We start from the raw sequence: 18,184 nt of genomic DNA, 5'->3' as shown, positions 1-18,184 counted from the left end.
ATGGCTAGTTAAGATGGAGAGTAGTAATTTTAAAAGTTTTTTTTTTAAAAAAAATCATACAAAATTAAAATTGCCTATAAAAAGATATAGTGAGGTCCATTTCTATCTTTATGGATAAACTGTGGCCGCGGAATAGATGTCTGTTTCGCTCTGTTCTTTGGCACCTCTATAGTGAAATCTCTTCATCCTGCGCGTTGGACGTTAGGTTGGAAAATGCAGTTCAGCGTGAGACCGGAAGTGCCCCAAAGAGTGCAGGAAGTGGCTAAAGTGTGTAGTTGGGCTTGTGCTTTTTGGGGTGGGAGCGAGGGGCTTTACTGCCGCCGCCGCTGCTTGCTTTAATTGCCAGTTTGCGGACCTTCCCTGGCTTTCCTCATGCTGCCCGCAGACTGTGCCCACAGGTGATATTGTAGTAGTAGTAGTAGTAGTTATTGCAGTTACATGATCAGCGTGCCTGCGATTTATGGAGTAGAATTGGAGAGGCCCCTCCTGTCCCGGCGCGTTTACTATCTAAGTTTAAATTCAGGGGGAAGGGAGCCCCGCCCACCGCCGGCCTTGGGACGGGGTGGCGGGTCCAACCCCAGAACTTATTTGTAGGGTAAAAGCCGAGCCCCTTCAACAACTGAGGGAAGTAATGTTTCAGCTCATTGTGCAGCGGTACCCAGTGTTTCGTTTCTTAAAATGAGGCGAGTCTTGGATTACAAGCCTGCTTGTGAGGGCTGCCTAGAAATTCCATATACACATCCATAATTTAATGTCAAATTTTGAATGGGGCTGTCAAATGCTTCATTATCTCCCCATGTCTTTTCCTAGAGAACAGGCCAATTTAAAGAATGTTGATTACATTGTTTCCAAGTTAAATAGCAACATTTTCTTCTTTTACCATTTGCCATTTTAGACTGGTTTCTCTACTCACCCAAGCCTTGGAAGACTGTGCTGAACAAAAGCAGCAACTGCAGCAGAAACTAACACAATGCCAAGCTGTTCTTGGAGACTGGTAAGCTGGAGGTGGGGAAAGAGGAATATGTGCCAGTCCTATCTAAAGTTTCAGAGAATTGTTTTTTTCTTTTTAAGTGAGGAGGAAGCAAACTGTGTTAGTAAAAAAAAACCACAACAAAAAACAACTGTGTTAGTTAATTCTCAGTTTTTCCATCTCTCCTTATTACCAAGTGGAAGAGATGAGTCCATACAGATTTTTTTTAAAAAAAGGTAAAAGCTAAGAACCTTGTTGTTTCCTCAGGATGTCTGGGCAAAGAATATTGTTATTAATGACAATAACTGTATTGTGTGCTGTTTAAAAGGATGACAGCTGTAGAAGAATTATTGGCCATACCTGTTTCTTGCTGAATGCATGCTTTGTGTTTCCTTTCTGCTAGGAACTCACAAGCTCCTGAATACCCAGTCCTTGATGATGGCAAAAATGATAATCAAGGTATGGGAATAACAGTTCTTTACCAGTAGCCCCAGCCTCTGTCTTCAATTAGGTGTTCTCTCTTTCCTTTGCCCACATGCTAGGTACTTTTGTCTGTGTCTTCAGACTTAGAGCCACTTCATTGTGGGATCACACTGGTATTCAGTGTGTTTTGCACTGGTAAAGGGGTGGAGTGGAGAGAGAGAGGGAAAAGTGGGGAAAGAAGCAAAGTATGAAATTTATAAAACAGTAAAAAAAAAGCCCAAAGCATTTTGATGTAGATTTTATTTAAGGTCCCTTCCAACTCTACAATTTTATTATTCTCTTATTCGAGTAATAATTTCCCCCCTAATAAAGCTTTACATCTTAAACTTGGCTGTGGCAGTTTCTGTGCATACTTGGGTAGGATCAAATCCGATAACTCTTGTGATACATAAAAAAGGCTTCTTTGCATTGCAGGCCCAAAATTCTGCATCCAATCATTTGGAATATGCCATAGACTTGCATTTTTGTTAATTGTGGTCTGGTTCTACCATAACCTTTTGCAGTATTATCTTGAGACAGTCAACATACTCTGTCTTCGTGGTAGGCACATTCAAATAAAGTTTAAGCTATCTGGTTAATGAGAAATTTCACTATGAGGAGGTGGTGTGGAAAACATAACATATCTCATTGTCCATAAATGACTTTGTGCTTTAAAAAATATCTGCATCATTGCAGGGGGATTGGACTAGATGACCCTATCCAACTCTACAATTCTACTAGTTTATGATTTGGATCAGAGCGAGACAGCACCGAAAGACCTTAATTAATATATTCTCTCTTTCATTTGTAGGAAGTGAACCCTCAGCCAAGGAGCTTGAGGAACTGGAGCTGCTTAACAAAGCCCTTGAGAAAGCATTAAGGATCCGAGCAAAGTTCCAGCAGGCTCCATGTGAGCTTATAGAAAGTGCCAAAGCTGCAGAAAAGAAGGCTGTTAGTAGTGCTGATGTAAAACAACAAGTGGATTATTCTAAAGAGAGCATCTCGAAGACAGTAAAAGTGCAATCTGTGAGCAGAAAGCCAGTGCCTTCCAAAAAGCCTACAGCATACATGCTGAAAGCTCCCTACAGGACTGACTTAGATGTGAAAAGGTCACAAGTGAAAATGTCAGGCAGACTGAGCTCCAGAACTTCAAAGATGCCAGGGAGGAAGAAGTCAGTCAAAGGGGCTGCCTCCCCCAAAGCCATGTTGTCTGCAAAAATAACCCAAATGGGTCATGAAAAGGTCTTTGCCACTGAAGAACCCAGAACACAACATGAATTTTCTAAATCTTCACATTGTGCAAAGCTAAACCCTTCATTTGGGAACCTTGTGGGTGGGGGAGACATTGTAGGTACTGATGTGCCTTTTTCTGAAGCAGAGCATAATTTTGTTGGTCCTGCTCCAGAGTCTGTAGCCACACAGAACCATATGGAAGAAGGCACCCCAGGGGCAGACACAACATCCCAGATATCTACTCTACAGGAAAAGGGGTAAGTTTCCAGGAGTTAAGCCTTTAGCTGGCTTAACTTGCTTCTTCTTGTTTCCTTCTCCATCAAACACATTTTGGGCCTGTTGAAATTTCTGAGCTATTTGTAAAGACGGTGGTTCTGGCTAAATGTCCTTGACCTGAACTAATTTAATAAGTGGCAATACAAAAGAAATGCTTGTGGGATGGGTTGGAATTGGCAATGCCTGGGTTATGGAAGGGCAGCTGGTGTCCATACAGCTAGTAATTTGCTTTTTGATATCTGAAATTAAAGAGAAGGAAATGAAAACATGTATCCAGATTTTGAATATGTGTGTGCTAAGTATTATAATGCAGTTCCTTTTTTTTAAATTTTTTTTTTTTACAGATCTTTGATAAAACTGCCACATCCTTATGGGAAAGCCTTTTCCAGGTATACCAGGTAACCTTATGCTAATCAAAAACGCAGAGTTCCCTGCAAATGGATGGGCGAAATTTGAGGGAGGAATCTAAGCCTTTGTGGTAGGATGGCAGAGGTTATTAGTAATTTGCAAAATGGAGCTGGGATTGAAGAAGTGTTCTGTAGTCTGTTTTCTGGCACATCCACGGGGTGGCACCAATCTGTGTTGTCTAGATGGGTTGGTTTTAGAGACCTTAAGTCAACTTTTCATATAGCCATGGGTGTACTTAGTAGCCTCCCTCTTATTCTCATGGTCTTTGTTTGCCTTCTGCAGAATGGGTATAGGAAGCTGCCTGATACCAGGTCAGATTATACGTCCCTCTAGCTCAAAAGCAGGGGACCTGCTAATGGTCTAATTAGACCTTTCAGACCTCCTCATTTGGCCCACAAGGCCATTTTGGCCAGGACATGCCCTTTTTAAGCTGGTGTGGGGCAGACAAAAAGCTGGCTCAGACAAAAAGGAGGCCTGCAGGGGTTTCCTGAGATCACTGTGACATGGGGGTCTTCGCCCATCTGTCAGACTTGGCCCATGGGGGTGAAGGTGATAATGGTTGTGCCCTCTGGCCAGCATTGTCTGCTCAAACTGTCAGCAACTTTTTGGCACAGTCTTGGGCAGAGGTGGTACCCATCACCTGATTTCTGTTGTTTCTAACTGGAGTTGGTCAAGAATTGAATATGGGACCTTATGCATGTAAAGCATATACCTTACCTAATGCTAGTTTGGATAAACATGGGTTTCTTTAGGCTGATGAATGATAGAACCTCCCCCACACCAACACCTTGAATGGTATAATCAGGCTTCCTCGACCTTGGCCCTCCAGATGTTTTGGCCTACAACTCCCATGATCCCTAGTTAGCAGGACCAGTGGTCAGGGATGATGGGAATTGTAGTCTCAAAACATCTGAAGGGCCGAGGTTGAGGAAGCCTGGTATAAATGATGTACTGTTATCCTGTTTCTTTTAGACATGGATTATGCTGTTTCCCTCTTGGAAATAATCAGTCTCTTCTGGTTTAATGCCAGTCAGGTGACCAGGAGAGTTGCTGTTTACAAACCTGGGTTAAAAGCTTATCATGTGACACCATCTATAACTCTGTGAGGAAAGTAGTTCTTTGTGGTCACATCCACACGATGCACCTAAGTGCATTTAAAGCACATGACTTTCCCCATATAATCATGGGAATTGTAGTTAACCCTCCACATAGTTACAGTTTCCAACACCCTTAAAAGCTACAGTTCCCAGGATTCTTTGGGAGAAGCCATGCGTTTTAAATTTACATGTAGATAATGACCTGTATATGCAGTTTTAACACTGTTCAGTGTTTCCTTCATTTCCTTTGACATCTGAACAGCTGCAAAGAAATGGGAATATGTGATCAGAGACCATACGTGATTGTCTTCTGATGTAATACTACTACAGTCATACCTCGGGTTGAAGTAGCTTCAGGATAAATGTTTTCGGGTTGCGCTCCGCGGCAACCTGGAAGTAACAGAGTGTGTTACTTCTGGGTTTTGCTGCGTGCACAGACGCTCAAAATGACGTCACGCACATGCGCAGAAGCGGCGAATTGCGACCCACGCAGACGCAGGTAGCGTTTGCTTGAGGATGCGAATGGGGCTCCAGTACGGACCCTGTTCGCATCCAGAGGTACCACTGTATTACATTTTATGTCATTACTGTATGGCTGCTGGTTGTCTGAATGCATCCAGAGCTAGAGTTAATGGAGTGACTAGGGCTGGATCTAGACACATCAAAGAAGTGTTTCAGTTAAACACGTTGCAAACTTTGTACTGTATGAGAAATCTAGTTAGCAAAAACAGAACTCTACAGCGCCATCTGGTGTCATCGTGTTAGAATGCACAAACAACGCATGTAAGGCACTTTTTCTTTGCCAATGTGGCTGAGTCCAGAGTCAAAAGAAAAATAATTAATACATCTCTATAGCTGCATCTGTCATATCCTATGTATAATATATACTATCATGTTTTTAACAGAAACTAAAACAAATGGCATCAATCTGTGTTGGCAGGAGGTTCTATCAAATTGTAGATTTGGATGACATAGTTTTGTCCTGCTGTTTAACTGAAACCACATGTGGTTTTCAAATTTCAAAGTAAAATAGACACACAAATAAAATGTGTATGTGTTAGGAGTCAAAATACGTATTGGGAGCCAAATATTTCCTCATTCTTGCAACTTGAAAAGCATCAGTCACTAGTGTCTAACAAATGTCTGGGATCTAAATGCCAACAACAACTTTAATTTGGAACAGGCAGAATAATATCTGCAACATGCTAAGTAAATATAAATCCATTGTTCCACTGAGTCTCATCTAAAGAGTTTAACCTGGTAGAGAATACTTTCCACCAATTTAAAGTGTGAGTCTCCAAATTCTGCAACTGTTAGCAGATTTTGCAATGAAGACCATATTCTGCAGTCATTGCCATGTACCGTATTTTTTGCCCCATAGGACGCACTTTTCCCCCTCCAAAAATGAAGGGGAAATGTGTGTGCGTCCTATGGGGCGAATGCAGGCTTTCGCTGAAGCCTGGAGAGTGAGAGGGGTCGGTGCACACTGACCCCTCTCGCTCTCTAGGCTTCAGGAAGCTATCCGCAAGCCTTGCAAGCCTGGCAGTAGGTCCCGCGGGCTCGCAAGGCTTGCGGGCAGCAGCCTGCAGCCCACAAGCTCAGGGGACAGCGGGGAGGCGCAGCACCGCCACCCCGCTATTCCCCGACCTGGTCTGGATGCTGGCGGCGGGGGGGGAGAAGCAAGCTTGCTTCTTCCCATCGCCAGCCCCACAAGCTCGGGGGATAGCGGGGAGGCGGAGCGCCGCCACCCCGCTATTCCTGGACCTGGTCTGGAGGCTGGCGGGGGGGAGAAGCAAGGTTGCTTCTCCCCATCGCCAGCCCCACAAGCTCGGGGGACAGTGGGGCAAGCCGCTGCCCCACGGAGGCTAGAGAGGCTGTCCCTGAAGGCAGAAGACGTCTCCCTCTTCTAGCTTGGGGATGGCTGCGCAAACCTGGGGGGGGGGGAATAAATTTTTTTCCTTGATTTCACCCCTAAAAACTAGGTGCGTCCTATGGGCCGGTGCATCCTATAGGGTGAAAAATACGGTAGATTTCTGTATGGCGTGGACAGCAGACAAGGGTATCTGTTCTGCTGTGCTTTCTCATTGTTTATGATGGTCTTGATTACTCCAGTGGAAGCCTACTGAGCACTAGTGGAAACAAGGCTTGCATCTCTCAAGTAAGCAGATGCCCTTCTGTGGCTTTAGCTATCTGAGAAGATGCAATAAGTCCATCCAGCAATTTAGGACAAGTTATTCTCATCCTTGCCTATAGATGGACCAAATATCCTAAATTTGATTACTTTTCCAATAGGATTATACACAATCCTTCCTTCTTCTTTAGATCGTTTTGGAGTTTCGGTGACAAAGGTCTGTTGTTTTGGGATCCTGCAGTGTAAGCAAATAAGTGTAGTTGACAGAAATACGATTGGCCCTGCTTCAGCAAGAACTGTAATCTGTGAGGTGTGAATTTCAGGCTAAGCCCAACTCTTGCTAACTGCTTGTTCCCCTCCTTTATAAATGCCTAGGCTGGGAGAGAAATGCCGTCTTTGCAAAACAAGCCCAGAAGCTGTTGCTGCAAGGAATAGTTTTATGGAGAAGCTACAAGCAACAGTATCCTTTTCTGGCTTTGGCTTTATAATGGGGGGGCAGGGGGCAGCTGTGGCCTTCCAGATGTTGTCGGGACTCCAGCGTCCAGCGGTACCAACTAGCACGGACAACCACCAGGGTTGATGGGAGTCTAGCAGTATTAGAAGGGCCTCAGGTCCCCCAGCCATGCTTTAGAAGAAGTAAATGTGTCTTCAGCTGTGGCTTGATGAGTGCATAATATAGCCTATGTAGAAAGTGCCTTTTGGGCACATCCAAGACCTTTGGTGGGGCTTCCAGTCTGTTTCTTCCTTTTGCATAGTCTCATTTGAAAAATGTAAGTATTTTTCAGTAGTAGTTTTTTTTAAATATGGCCTTCAGTTTCAACTTTTAAACACCTGCTGGAAAGTTTTCTATTCTGTCAGGCACACAGTTAAGAATGCATCTTTCCATAATAGCTGGTTTTTTATTTTAATTTTAATGTTAATTTTTGCCATTGTACAGTTTTATATTTAATTGTTGTAAACTGCTCTGATTTTTTAATGAATAGCGGTATATAAATATTTTTATTAAAAAAATAAACAATATAGCAGGTAACATGAAGGAAAGAAAGTTAAACTATAGACAATATCATGCCTGTTCTGTATTTTTGGATAAAAATAGCTTTGAATAAAAGTTTGAAAAGGTGTGAAGATCCAGTCCCTCTTCTCCCAACCCACTTTCTACCTGCACAGAAGTTGGTGAATGCACCTGTGTGGAATTCCTTGTTTCCAGGAATGTTGCTAAATGCAAGGCCAGTTTTGGCCCTGAAACATTTGACCTTGCTATAAATCTGGCAAGCTAGCCAGTAGGATGGTGACCCTAAAAGCCTTTATTTCCACTGTCTCCACTAAGCCTTATTGACTTAAGCTTATGGTCAGTTCTGCTTGCCTTCACTAGCCTTAAGTCCAGTTGAAGTGAAAGAAGAGTTTAAGCACCTACGTGACATTCACTCCCATGTGAGCCAGTGCATGGAAGCTGAGACCTCAGGTAAGGAAGGTGATGAAGGTAGCTGTCAGAGCCACCCTGGGTCCCAGCTCACAAGAGACCAAAGTCCAGTCCAAGCTATATACAAAAGGTTTTATTGAAGATCATTGTCGTCATTACATCCAAACTCCGTGGCTCCGCATCTGTTACCCTTAGATGTTAGAAGTCCCCTCTGAGTCCGTCCCTCCCCTGCACCAATTTAAGAGGCTTGTACTGCTCCACCTTTTCCTCTCTTTCCTTTTCCGCAGGGTCTTCCTGCCCCCCTGTCTTCCCTCTTTCCGGGACTCCCCAGAGGCTGAGTCTTCTCCCGCCTGCTCCCCCCTCCTTCGTGCTTTGGCACCAGGCTCCTCCTCAGAGCTCTCCTCATTTCCGCGCGCCTCTATATTTGAACTTGGCGCGCGTACGTTGCCTCTGACCTTCCTTTCTACAGTTACGCTGCTCTCGGTACTACACTCCTCCCTTTCAGGCAGGACGTCTTGCTCCGAACTCCTCCCCCTTCCTCCTTCCTGTCCTGCTCTTTCTGACACACTGGCAACTCCCCCCCCTCTACTCCGTTCCGACGGGGGAGCTGGTCCCGCTTTGCCACTCCCACTGGGGATTCCCTCTTCGTTCCCCTCTCTCTGACTGATTCCCTCTCTATTGCCCCTTGGCCTGACCAGGGGGGCTCCCTTCTGGGAATCCTCTGATTCGCTAGACGGACTTTGGGACAACCTCGGCTCGTTGTCGTCCTCTTCCTCCTCGCCCTCGCTCTCTGTCTCCTCTCTCCCTAAAACCCTGACATCCATCCCCCCCTCGAAGCCCCCCCTTCCCCCCTTCCGCTCATCGGGTGCAGGTTGTGGAAGCTGCCGCTCTTCGGAGGCGGACGCAGGATACAGATTCTGCACCTCCATCTCCTCTGTTTGCAGTTCGTTGTACGAGTGTTCGAATTCGGGTTCTTGACCCAAGGTGTTCTCTTCTCCCTCCTCCATTGGTACCTGGTCCGGTGCTGCCTGCCAAGGTCCCGTCAGCCATTTCCTGCGCCAGTCCTCCTCTGGTTGCTCGTCCCACCAATAAGAGGGTTCTGTGTCCACCCCCGAACACGATCCCCTGGGCGAGTTGGAGTCCGGCGACCTTTCTTCAGCTGAAGAAAAGCCGTGGAAAGTGCTGCCTGAACATGTGGGCGTAAAGAGCCAGTCATCAAAGTACTCGGCTGGCATGGGTCTATGAGGGAAAAGGGCATGGAACTCGTCTTTTAAAAGAGGTTCGTCTAAGGCGTAGCCCGGCACCCAACCATTGGCACTGACTGGGGCACCCTCTCTGACTAGAAAATATTCTACTCCCTCTTGCCCCCATCTCGAGTCCAGGATCTCTGTGACCTCGTTGAGTGGTTCGGCCCTAGGCGCCCTCTCCCTCTCCTGTGACTTAGTGTGTTGTTGCGTGACTGTGTCAGACTCCTGAAACCTGTGCGGTGCCTTGTAGGGAGTGAGCACCGATCTATGAAAGACCGGGTGCACTCTGGAACCTTCGGGGAGGGCTAGTCGAAAGGCTACAGGGTTGATTTTAGCCTCCACCTGGTACGGCCCTAACTGCCTGTGCCCCAGCTTCTTCTTGGCCAACGACTTGGCTGGCATCGCTTGGGCCGCTAACCACACCCAGTCCCCCACCTGGATCTCCTCTCCCTCTCTCCTGTTTTTGTCAGCCTGCACCTTATATGCTTGCTTGGCCAGCTCTAAATGTCTCCGCAACTCTTCGTGCACCTCCTGCAGCTCCGCTGCAAACTGGTCGGCTCCTTGCGGCACCCCCTCTCCCGGTGCCACGAACCCCGGGAAGGTTCTGGGGTGACGACCATTGTTCGCGAAAAACGGCGTCACCCCCGTGGACGCGTGCTTCGTGTTGTTATAGGCAAACTCTGCCATCGGCAGGTAGTCCACCCAAACTGCTGGTCGCTGGTTGGCGTAACATCTCAGGTACTGCTGCATGATCGCGTTGACCCTCTCAGCTTGGCCGTTGGTTTGTGGGTGTCTCGCCGACGTGAGGTTGATCTTGACGTTCAGGATACCTAAAAGCTTCTGCCAAAAATTGGAAACAAACTGGCGCCCCCTGTCGGACAGGATGGACTGCGGCAGCCCATGCACCTTGAACACGTGATCGATGAAGAGTTTGGCAGTCTGTTCCGCCGTCGCCACCTTTGCGCATGGAATGAAGTGCGCCATCTTGGTGAACAGGTCCACAACCACCAGTACCGCCGTCTTCCCCCTGGAGCTGGGCAGGTCAGTAACGAAGTCCAGAGCTACCCTCTCCCACGGTTGCTGTGGCGTTTCCAGCGGTTCCAACAGCCCCGCTGGCTTCTGGTGTACTGGCTTGAACCTCTGACAAGTGTCACACCTGGCGACGTAATCCGCTACCTCTCCACGCATCCGGGGCCACCAAAAGTCTCTTGCCACCAGTTCTATTGTCTTCTCCTTACCGAAGTGGCCCGCACTGGGGGCGTCGTGCAACTGCTGCAGAACCTTTGCGCGAAGCTCGTCGCTTGGCACGTAGAGGGCACCTTTGCGAGTTAGCAGCCCGTCGCGTAGTTGGAACTCTTCGCCACTCTGCACACCTCTGCGCAATTCCTCCATCTTGGACTGTGCGAACTGATCCACTTGCAACGCGCGTCGCACCGCGTCCAGATCTACTGTGGCGGCAGCGCACGACCACGCCTGCGGTGCGAAAATGTGCTTGGCTGCTACAGGCGCCGCTTCATCGAGATATTGCGGTTTCCTGGATAGCGCATCGGCTATAACGTTGGAATCTCCTGGGACGTACTCTATCCGAAAGTCGAAATCCGCGAAGAATTCCGCCCAGCGCATGTGCCTCTGGCTTTGGAGCTTCGCCGTGCGCCAATACTCTAGGTTCTTGTGATCCGTGCGGACCTGTACTGTGTGCTTGGCTCCTATGAGGAAGTGTCGCCACGCTTTGAAAGCTGCGTGAATGGCTAACAGCTCCCTGTCCCATATGGTGTAGTTTTGCTCCGCTTTGCTGAGCTTTCTGGAGTAAAAGGCACCGGGTCTCCAGTTTCCATGTGGATCTTCTTGCAGGAGTACGGCTCCAACCGCTCTGTCTGACGCGTCGGTCTCTAGTCGTATGGGCTTGCCTGGATTCACGTGCAGCAGCTGCTCCTCGGAGGCGAAAAGGCTTTTAAGCTTCTGAAAAGAGCGCTCCGCCTGTTCCGTCCACACGAACCTCTTTTTCTTGGAACTGAGAGTGTCCGTGATCGCTGCCGTCTCCTTTGCAAAACCTCTGATGAATTTGCGGTAGAAGTTGGCGAAGCCGATGAATCTTTGGACTTCCTTCCGATTGCGAGGGCTCTTCCAGTCCAACACCGCGCGGACCTTGGCGCTGTCCATGGCCAGCCCCTTGTCGGACAGCTTGTAGCCTAGGAAATCCACGTCCGTCACATCAAACTGGCACTTCTCTAACTTGGCGTAGAGCTTGTTCTCCCGTAGTCTCTGCAGGACTTCCTTTACGTCCTTCTCATGGGCCTCCTCCGTTTCCGAAAAGATCAGGATGTCGTCGAGGAAACACACGCATTTCTTGTAGAGAAGTCCCGCTAGCACGTGATGCATAAATGCTTGGAAGACGTGAGATCCATTTTGGAGACCAAATGGCATAACTCTGTATTCGTACGTGCCCAGAGGCGTGAACATGGCCGTCTTCCACTCATCGCCCTCCCGGATGCGTATGAGGTTATACGCTCCACGCAGATCCAATTTGGTGAAGATCTTCCCCTTCCTTACGGTTGCCAGGAGATCATCTATCTTGGGCATGGGGAAGGCCTTGGGTTTGGTCTTACTGTTTATGAATCGATAGTCCACAATGAGTCTTTTCTGGGGCGTGTCTTTCTTCTTTACAAAGAAAACAGGACTGCCCCCCACCGCTTTCGATTCTCGGATGAATCCGCGCTTCAAATTGTGCTCTATGAACTCCCTGAGTTCTTGCATCTCGTCCTCAGACATGGAATACAGCTTTGCAGTCGGCAACTGCGCCCCTGGCACCAGGTCGATGGCACAATCATAAGGCCTGTGGGGCGGCAACTGGTCAGCTTCCTTCTCGCAGAAAACCTCCAGGAACCCCTCGTACTTGCGGGGTACTGCCTGCACCATGCCAAGTTGCAACTGCTGCTCAGCTCCCTCCTCCTGGCTGGACTGGATGCAATGTTGAGCACAGTACGATGAGCAAAAGGTGATCTGCCGTTGGTACCACGCTACAGCAGGACTGTGTCTCTCCAGCCAACTCATGCCTAATACTATAGGCGTGTCTGAAAGGCGGGTGACATTGAAGCTGATGACTTCTCGATGATTTCCAATCCTCATCACCATGGGAGGCGTCTGTTGCACAACTTGTCCTCCTAGCAATTTCCTGCCATCCACCGTGACTACGTTCAGAGGTGTTGTCGCTGGCAGAAGCGCTATGCGATGCTGCTTGACAAAGTGCGTCCCCACAAAATCTGCGTTGCTCCCAGAATCAATCGTGATGGGGACTTCCAGGGTGGTTCCATTCGGCAACTGAAGTGTTGCAGTGAGCTGCACCGCTGGCTTGGGTGGTAAAGGGTCTGTGCGTTGCAAAAGCGCTGGGGACTGCTCTACAGATTCGCCTGGCTGAGCCCCAGCAGCTCTGCTTCCAGCCAGGCACTGTCGTTTCCCTGAGGTTGCTCTGCTTGCATCATTTCTGCTGCAACAGTTGCTAAAGCTGCAGTGTGTTTCTGCAGCCTCTGGGGACACTCTTTCGCCATGTGCTGTGCACTGTCGCAGATGTAACACTTCCTGGTCCCTCTAGGAGGCTTTGCCTTCACTGCACCGGAAGCTGGGGCTCTGGCTGTTGCTTGAGCCTTAGCACCACCAAGTTCCATGGGCTCCTCCCCCTGCCTTCCCAGTGGCGAAGGATGTGACTGACTGAACTCCCTGGGGATGAAAGAAGACGTCCTCGCTGGTGGACGCACCTGACGTTCTTCCTCAGTGTGCCAAGGACGTCCCTCGTGCCGTATCCCAATCGCCAAAGCCCTCTGCACAAGCTCCTCCAGGGTCTGGGGTCTGTCTCCCCTGGCAAGTTCATCCTTAATGGGACCGCTGAGCCCCTCCCAGAACAAATCCCTCACAGGTGCACAATCCTTCTCCCAGCTTAGCGCAGTCAGTAAAGCAAAAAATCTAGAATGGTACTGACGCACAGTGGCTTTGCCTTGCCGCAATCCAAAAATTTCCCTGCGTGCAAGATCCACATCTACAGTAGACTGGAAGCAGGCATCCATCGCTTTAATGAATTCATCTGCATCGCGGCGGGCAGGGCCATCTTCACGCCACAAATTGCGCAACCAGTCTCTGGCCGGCCCATGCAAGTGAGAAACAATAAACCCCACTTTCTCCTCCTCATCTTTAAAGTCATGACGAAGCAAGTGCAATGCATACAAAACGTCTGCTCTGAAACTGGGGTAGTGCTTCAGGTTCCCATCGAAGTGGGTGACTAGGCTGCCCCCCCTCCGTCCAAGTCCAATCCCCTCTGATCTGGACCCTGGGAACCCTTCCCTGCTTGCACGTTCCCACCTTGTTTGCAGGTCCTGGCAGCGCTTCTCCATTTCGTCATGCTTCTTCTGAGACGCAAGGACTGCAGCAGTGAGTTCGGAAACTGTAGTTCGCAGCGCTGTCAACTGCTCCTCCGCAGTCATGGCTGTCACCGTTCGTGAGCTTTGCAAAAAAAAATTTTTGCGTTCTTTGGAGGGGACTTTCTGTCAGAGCCACCCTGGGTCCCAGCTCACAAGAGACCAAAGTCCAGTCCAAGCTATATACAAAAGGTTTTATTGAAGATCATTGTCGTCATTACATCCAAACTCCGTGGCTCCGCATCTGTTACCCTTAGATGTTAGAAGTCCCCTCTGAGTCCGTCCCTCCCCTGCACCAATTTAAGAGGCTTGTACTGCTCCACCTTTTCCTCTCTTTCCTTTTCCGCAGGGTCTTCCTGCCCCCCTGTCTTCCCTCTTTCCGGGACTCCCCAGAGGCTGAGTCTTCTCCCGCCTGCTCCCCCCTCCTTCGTGCTTTGGCACCAGGCTCCTCCTCAGAGCTCTCCTCATTTCCGCGCGCCTCTATATTTGAACTTGGCGCGCGTACGTTGCCTCTGACCTTCCTTTCTACAGTTACGCTGCTCTCGGTACTACACTCCTCCCTTTCAGGCAGGACGTCTTGCTCCGAACTCCTCCCCCTTCCTCCTTCCTGTCCTGCTCTTTCTGACACACTGGCAACTCCCCCCCCTCTACTCCGTTCCGACGGGGGAGCTGGTCCCGCTTTGCCACTCCCACTGGGGATTCCCTCTTCGTTCCCCTCTCTCTGACTGATTCCCTCTCTATTGCCCCTTGGCCTGACCAGGGGGGCTCCCTTCTGGGAATCCTCTGATTCGCTAGACGGACTTTGGGACAACCTCGGCTCGTTGTCGTCCTCTTCCTCCTCGCCCTCGCTCTCTGTCTCCTCTCTCCCTAAAACCCTGACAGTAGCTAAAATGCTTTGGGAATGTAATTTCAGTCTCAAAAAATTGTGGTGGAGATATCCATACCCACAACTGTGAACAGATGATTTGCTCCACAGATTACATTGGCAAGAAGCTATGGTTTGGTGTGCACCACCCCCCCAAATTCTCTATTTTGCCTCTAGTCTGTATGATGTATGTAGTTTGGAACACAATATATCTCACCAATGTTTCATTTTTGAGTGTGCACTTAAAAATCCTAATGAATGGTAGCTGTCAGAACATAGCTTGCATTTATTTATTTGTGGGACCCCCGCACTTGCAACTTCTCTGAGGTGCTAGACTTGAGGCTGCCTTCTCCCGAGTGATTCTGTGAGACCTGATGCCTCTAACTCTCTTATTCCTCTTAGAGTCTCTTGGAGAAAACCCAACTTGGCAGAGACAGTACGAAAGTCTTCTGACTCTGGAGGGCCTGCAAACGATAGTGGGCCAGTGTCTGGACAAAGTGCACCAGTTAAGAGAAGGTGAAGGATATGACGTAATAACATTGTGTTGTTGTTTTTTAAAAAATGATGTATAGATATAACCAATTACAGATAGATAAAATCAGATTTGGGAGCTGCAATACCACACACTCATTCTGCGTTCTTACCCTGGATGGTTGAAAATTCAGCACTCATTCCAGGTCTCCACCTAGGCGTGGGCCGTGTAGGGTTAGGACATTTTGTCATAATCCTGCTTGGCCGCCTCCTATGGCACTGCAAACAGATCAGCCTTACCCTGTAACTAATTGCTCAGTTCCTAGCAATGCGTGGCTTGTTTTCTTATGCAGATACAGTAAGCAAATTGTGTTGCAAACAAAAGGTTCGTTATAGAACCATGGAGTTGCAAGGTGTCTTTTATGCCATCTGGTTCAACTCCCTTCTTAATGCAGGAGATCAAGAGTATCCCCAGCAGGCATCTGCCTGGGGACCTTGAGCAAGGGAGAGCCTGCTAGCCCTCTAATAGATTGGCTCCACTGTCAATCTGCTTTTAACAATAATATGTTTCAGTTCAAATCTTGCCTTATGAACCTAAGAAGAGCCTGCTGGATTAGGCCAGTGGCCCATCTAGTCCAGCATCCTATTCTCACAGTGGCCACCCAGATGCCTGCGGGAAACCTGCAAGCGGAACCAGAGCACAACCCATCCTGTAGTTTCCAGAAACTGGCCAGAAGCATTATGCCTTCTGTAGGAGCGCATTCCATAGTTTCACTTGAGCCCATTAGAGATCTAGTCCAGGCGTAGGCAAATTCAGCCCTCCAGATGTTTTGGGACTACAACTCCCATCATCCCTGACCACTGGCTCTATTAGCTAGGGACGATGGGAGTTGTAGTCCCAAAACACCTGGAGGGCCGAGTTTGCCTATGCCTCACCATCCTACCTTCTGGGTCAGCCGAGAACAACACTTTGTCCTCTTCTTCTGTGTTCTAGCCCTTCAGGTATTGGCAGAGTGCTATCACTTCCCTCTTGGTCTCCTCACTTTTGTCCTTTGCTAATCCCCTGACAGCTATGGAGTCCCATTCGAAGCTGTTCCCTGCTAACTCCGCTTGCAGCGAGGGATGCTCCTCTGCATGGTGTGCCTCCCCTGGAAGCCAGAGGTGCTGGGATGTAGAAACTGTTGGGCCACCTCCACTGCTTTCGTACTCCAGCTTGGAGGAGCTGAAGGAGATGGAAGCCTTGAGACTGAAGGTGGCGATGCTGCGGCAGCAACTTGAGATACAGAAGGTAACTTGGCAGTAAGGCTGCCTTTTATGGTGTTGGGGTCCAAGCTCTTTGCTCACTTTGTTCAGACATCCTGGTCAGGTTCAGCTGGTGGGGTGTAAGTCTTAAGATGTATGCTTAAGATAAATAAAACATTTAATAAAAATAATAATAAGGTGATTGAGGTCTTGGAGGAGTCACTGTTAGTGGTCCCCCATGGCTTGGGTGCACCAGGAACTTTGTGTTTAGTGTTGTAGACCCAAGTTTATGGAACTCCCTTCCAGCTGAAGTCAGACAGGCACCTTCCCTGCTGAATGCCCAGCACCTGCTAAAAGCTTTTTTCATTTATTCTGGCAGGCTTTTTAATTGAAGTTTGATTTTATAGTTTTAATTGATTTTTACTGCTTGTATTGTATCTAGAGACTATTGCAGTTAAGCAGTATATACATTGTTTAAATAATAATACAATAAAGATCTAAGGGCTGTAGTTCAGAAGTAGAACATCTGTTTTACATGTACAAGGTTTAAATTCCCTATATCTTCAGATAGGGCTGAAACCCTGGAGAGCTGCTGCCAGCCAGTGTAGACAGTATACCTAGCCAGATGAAGCAATGGTCTGACTGTATGAAGCAGCTTCCTGTGTTCCTAAATCTGGCTGTTTTATATTCAGAGAGATTAATTGGCTATCCTGCTGCATAGAACTAAAAGCGAGTGGATGAAACAGAAGGCAGCTAGGGAATATGCTCTCACAACTGGAAACTGGCCAGACGAAAACTCCGTTTTTACTTAATGGTAGCTGTAGAAAGCTTTTCTATTGAGCTTGAACCAATTGTGCTAATTTATTGATAGTATGAGTGGGGTATCATTCTAATATAATGTATCCTATCATTCTAATATAATGCATTAAGTTTGCCGTAGGAGCAAAGGGCCACGTTTTAGCCACCCATTCACTTGGTTTTTCATCTGTTCTCTTTTCCCCAGCTTCGGTCTGTAGCTGCCCCTGAGGTTATACCTCCTTTAGCATTAGGCTTCACTGGCTATCCAAATGAGCCTCATCGCACCATCCTGATGCTATGCTGACTCTGATTAGTGGCTTTTTTCTTTTTTCAACGTTGCAGGTTGCTTGAGGGACTCTGCTTTGTGGGTTTCCTAGTTCACACTGCAGAAGGCACCACAAGCAAGCACAGCTGGCTGCCTCCTTATATTAGCAGCCATTTACTGAGAGCTGGAAAAGGCAGTCAAGGGACAATTATACAACTCTTCCTTCCCTGATTCAGTATGTCACCTGCACTCCTCAACTTCTGAATGGTCTGTGTTGGAGATACTTTCCCTCCCCACTAACAGGTTGTCTTGTTCCCAGGCCATGGAAGCTGAACTCCTCCCTCTTCTAGAACCTGGACGTATTCAGGAAAGCTCCAGAGCATCACTGTGCCGTGCCATTTACACCTTGCTGTGTGAAGGAGGTGAACGCTTCCCTGTTCTTGTACATGATGAGGAGTTGCCCAGCTGACTTGACGCCTCAATCTCACATATGACAAGGTGCATAGAAAGCATTGAACTCTGGCTGCAGTCTTTAAATCAGTGCACATCCTTGGGTCTGTTCTGTGAATGATCAAGCTTAATAGTACTCTAAGGGGCATTGCCTGCATTCATAAAGCAAATAAATTTATTTTATACCTTTGAAATCTTTCTCTTGCACAAATTTCTTTCAGCCTCATCTGAAACCTCTCAAACAGGTTCTGATGTACTCCACCCCCCTTCCATAAAATCACCTTTCTCATTGAGAATGGAGGGATGGGCTGTTAATGACCAAAGATTCTGGTGCCTGCCATTTTGGCCATGCATGTGGCCCATGTTCAGGCTCCTGAGGACCTGAGACCTTCCTGTGAGCAGATTTCAACATGTATCAAAAAGTTCAAGGTTTAAGAATTCAG

At 48.0% G+C, this 18,184-nt stretch overlaps 1 protein-coding gene across 2 annotated transcripts; it reads left to right on the top strand.

Moving 5' to 3' along the window:
* Positions 1-264: 264 nt before the first annotated feature.
* Positions 265-17,935, top strand: TEDC2 (tubulin epsilon and delta complex 2). 2 transcript variants are annotated; one of them, XM_081839843.1, is made up of 10 exons: positions 265-398; positions 896-994; positions 1,374-1,429; positions 2,244-2,922; positions 3,286-3,330; positions 6,953-7,037; positions 7,931-8,039; positions 14,918-15,031; positions 16,057-16,274; positions 17,611-17,935. In XM_081839843.1, exons 1-10 carry the CDS (start codon positions 373-375, stop codon positions 17,758-17,760), a joined length of 1,581 nt encoding a protein of 526 aa, XP_081695969.1. In that variant the 5' UTR covers positions 265-372; the 3' UTR covers positions 17,761-17,935. The 2 variants fall into 2 exon arrangements, with proteins under 2 accessions (XP_081695969.1, XP_081695968.1); XM_081839842.1 differs by having other exon boundaries at positions 3,286-3,339.
* Positions 17,936-18,184: the final 249 nt, after the last annotated feature.

The sequence above is a fragment of the Podarcis erhardii genome, assembly GCF_964252035.2.
Source record: "Podarcis erhardii genome assembly, chromosome: 14".
Lineage (NCBI taxonomy): Eukaryota > Metazoa > Chordata > Lepidosauria > Squamata > Lacertidae > Podarcis > Podarcis erhardii.
Note: the sequence above shows the minus strand (reverse complement) of the source record. Positions and strands in the feature narration are given on the sequence as shown.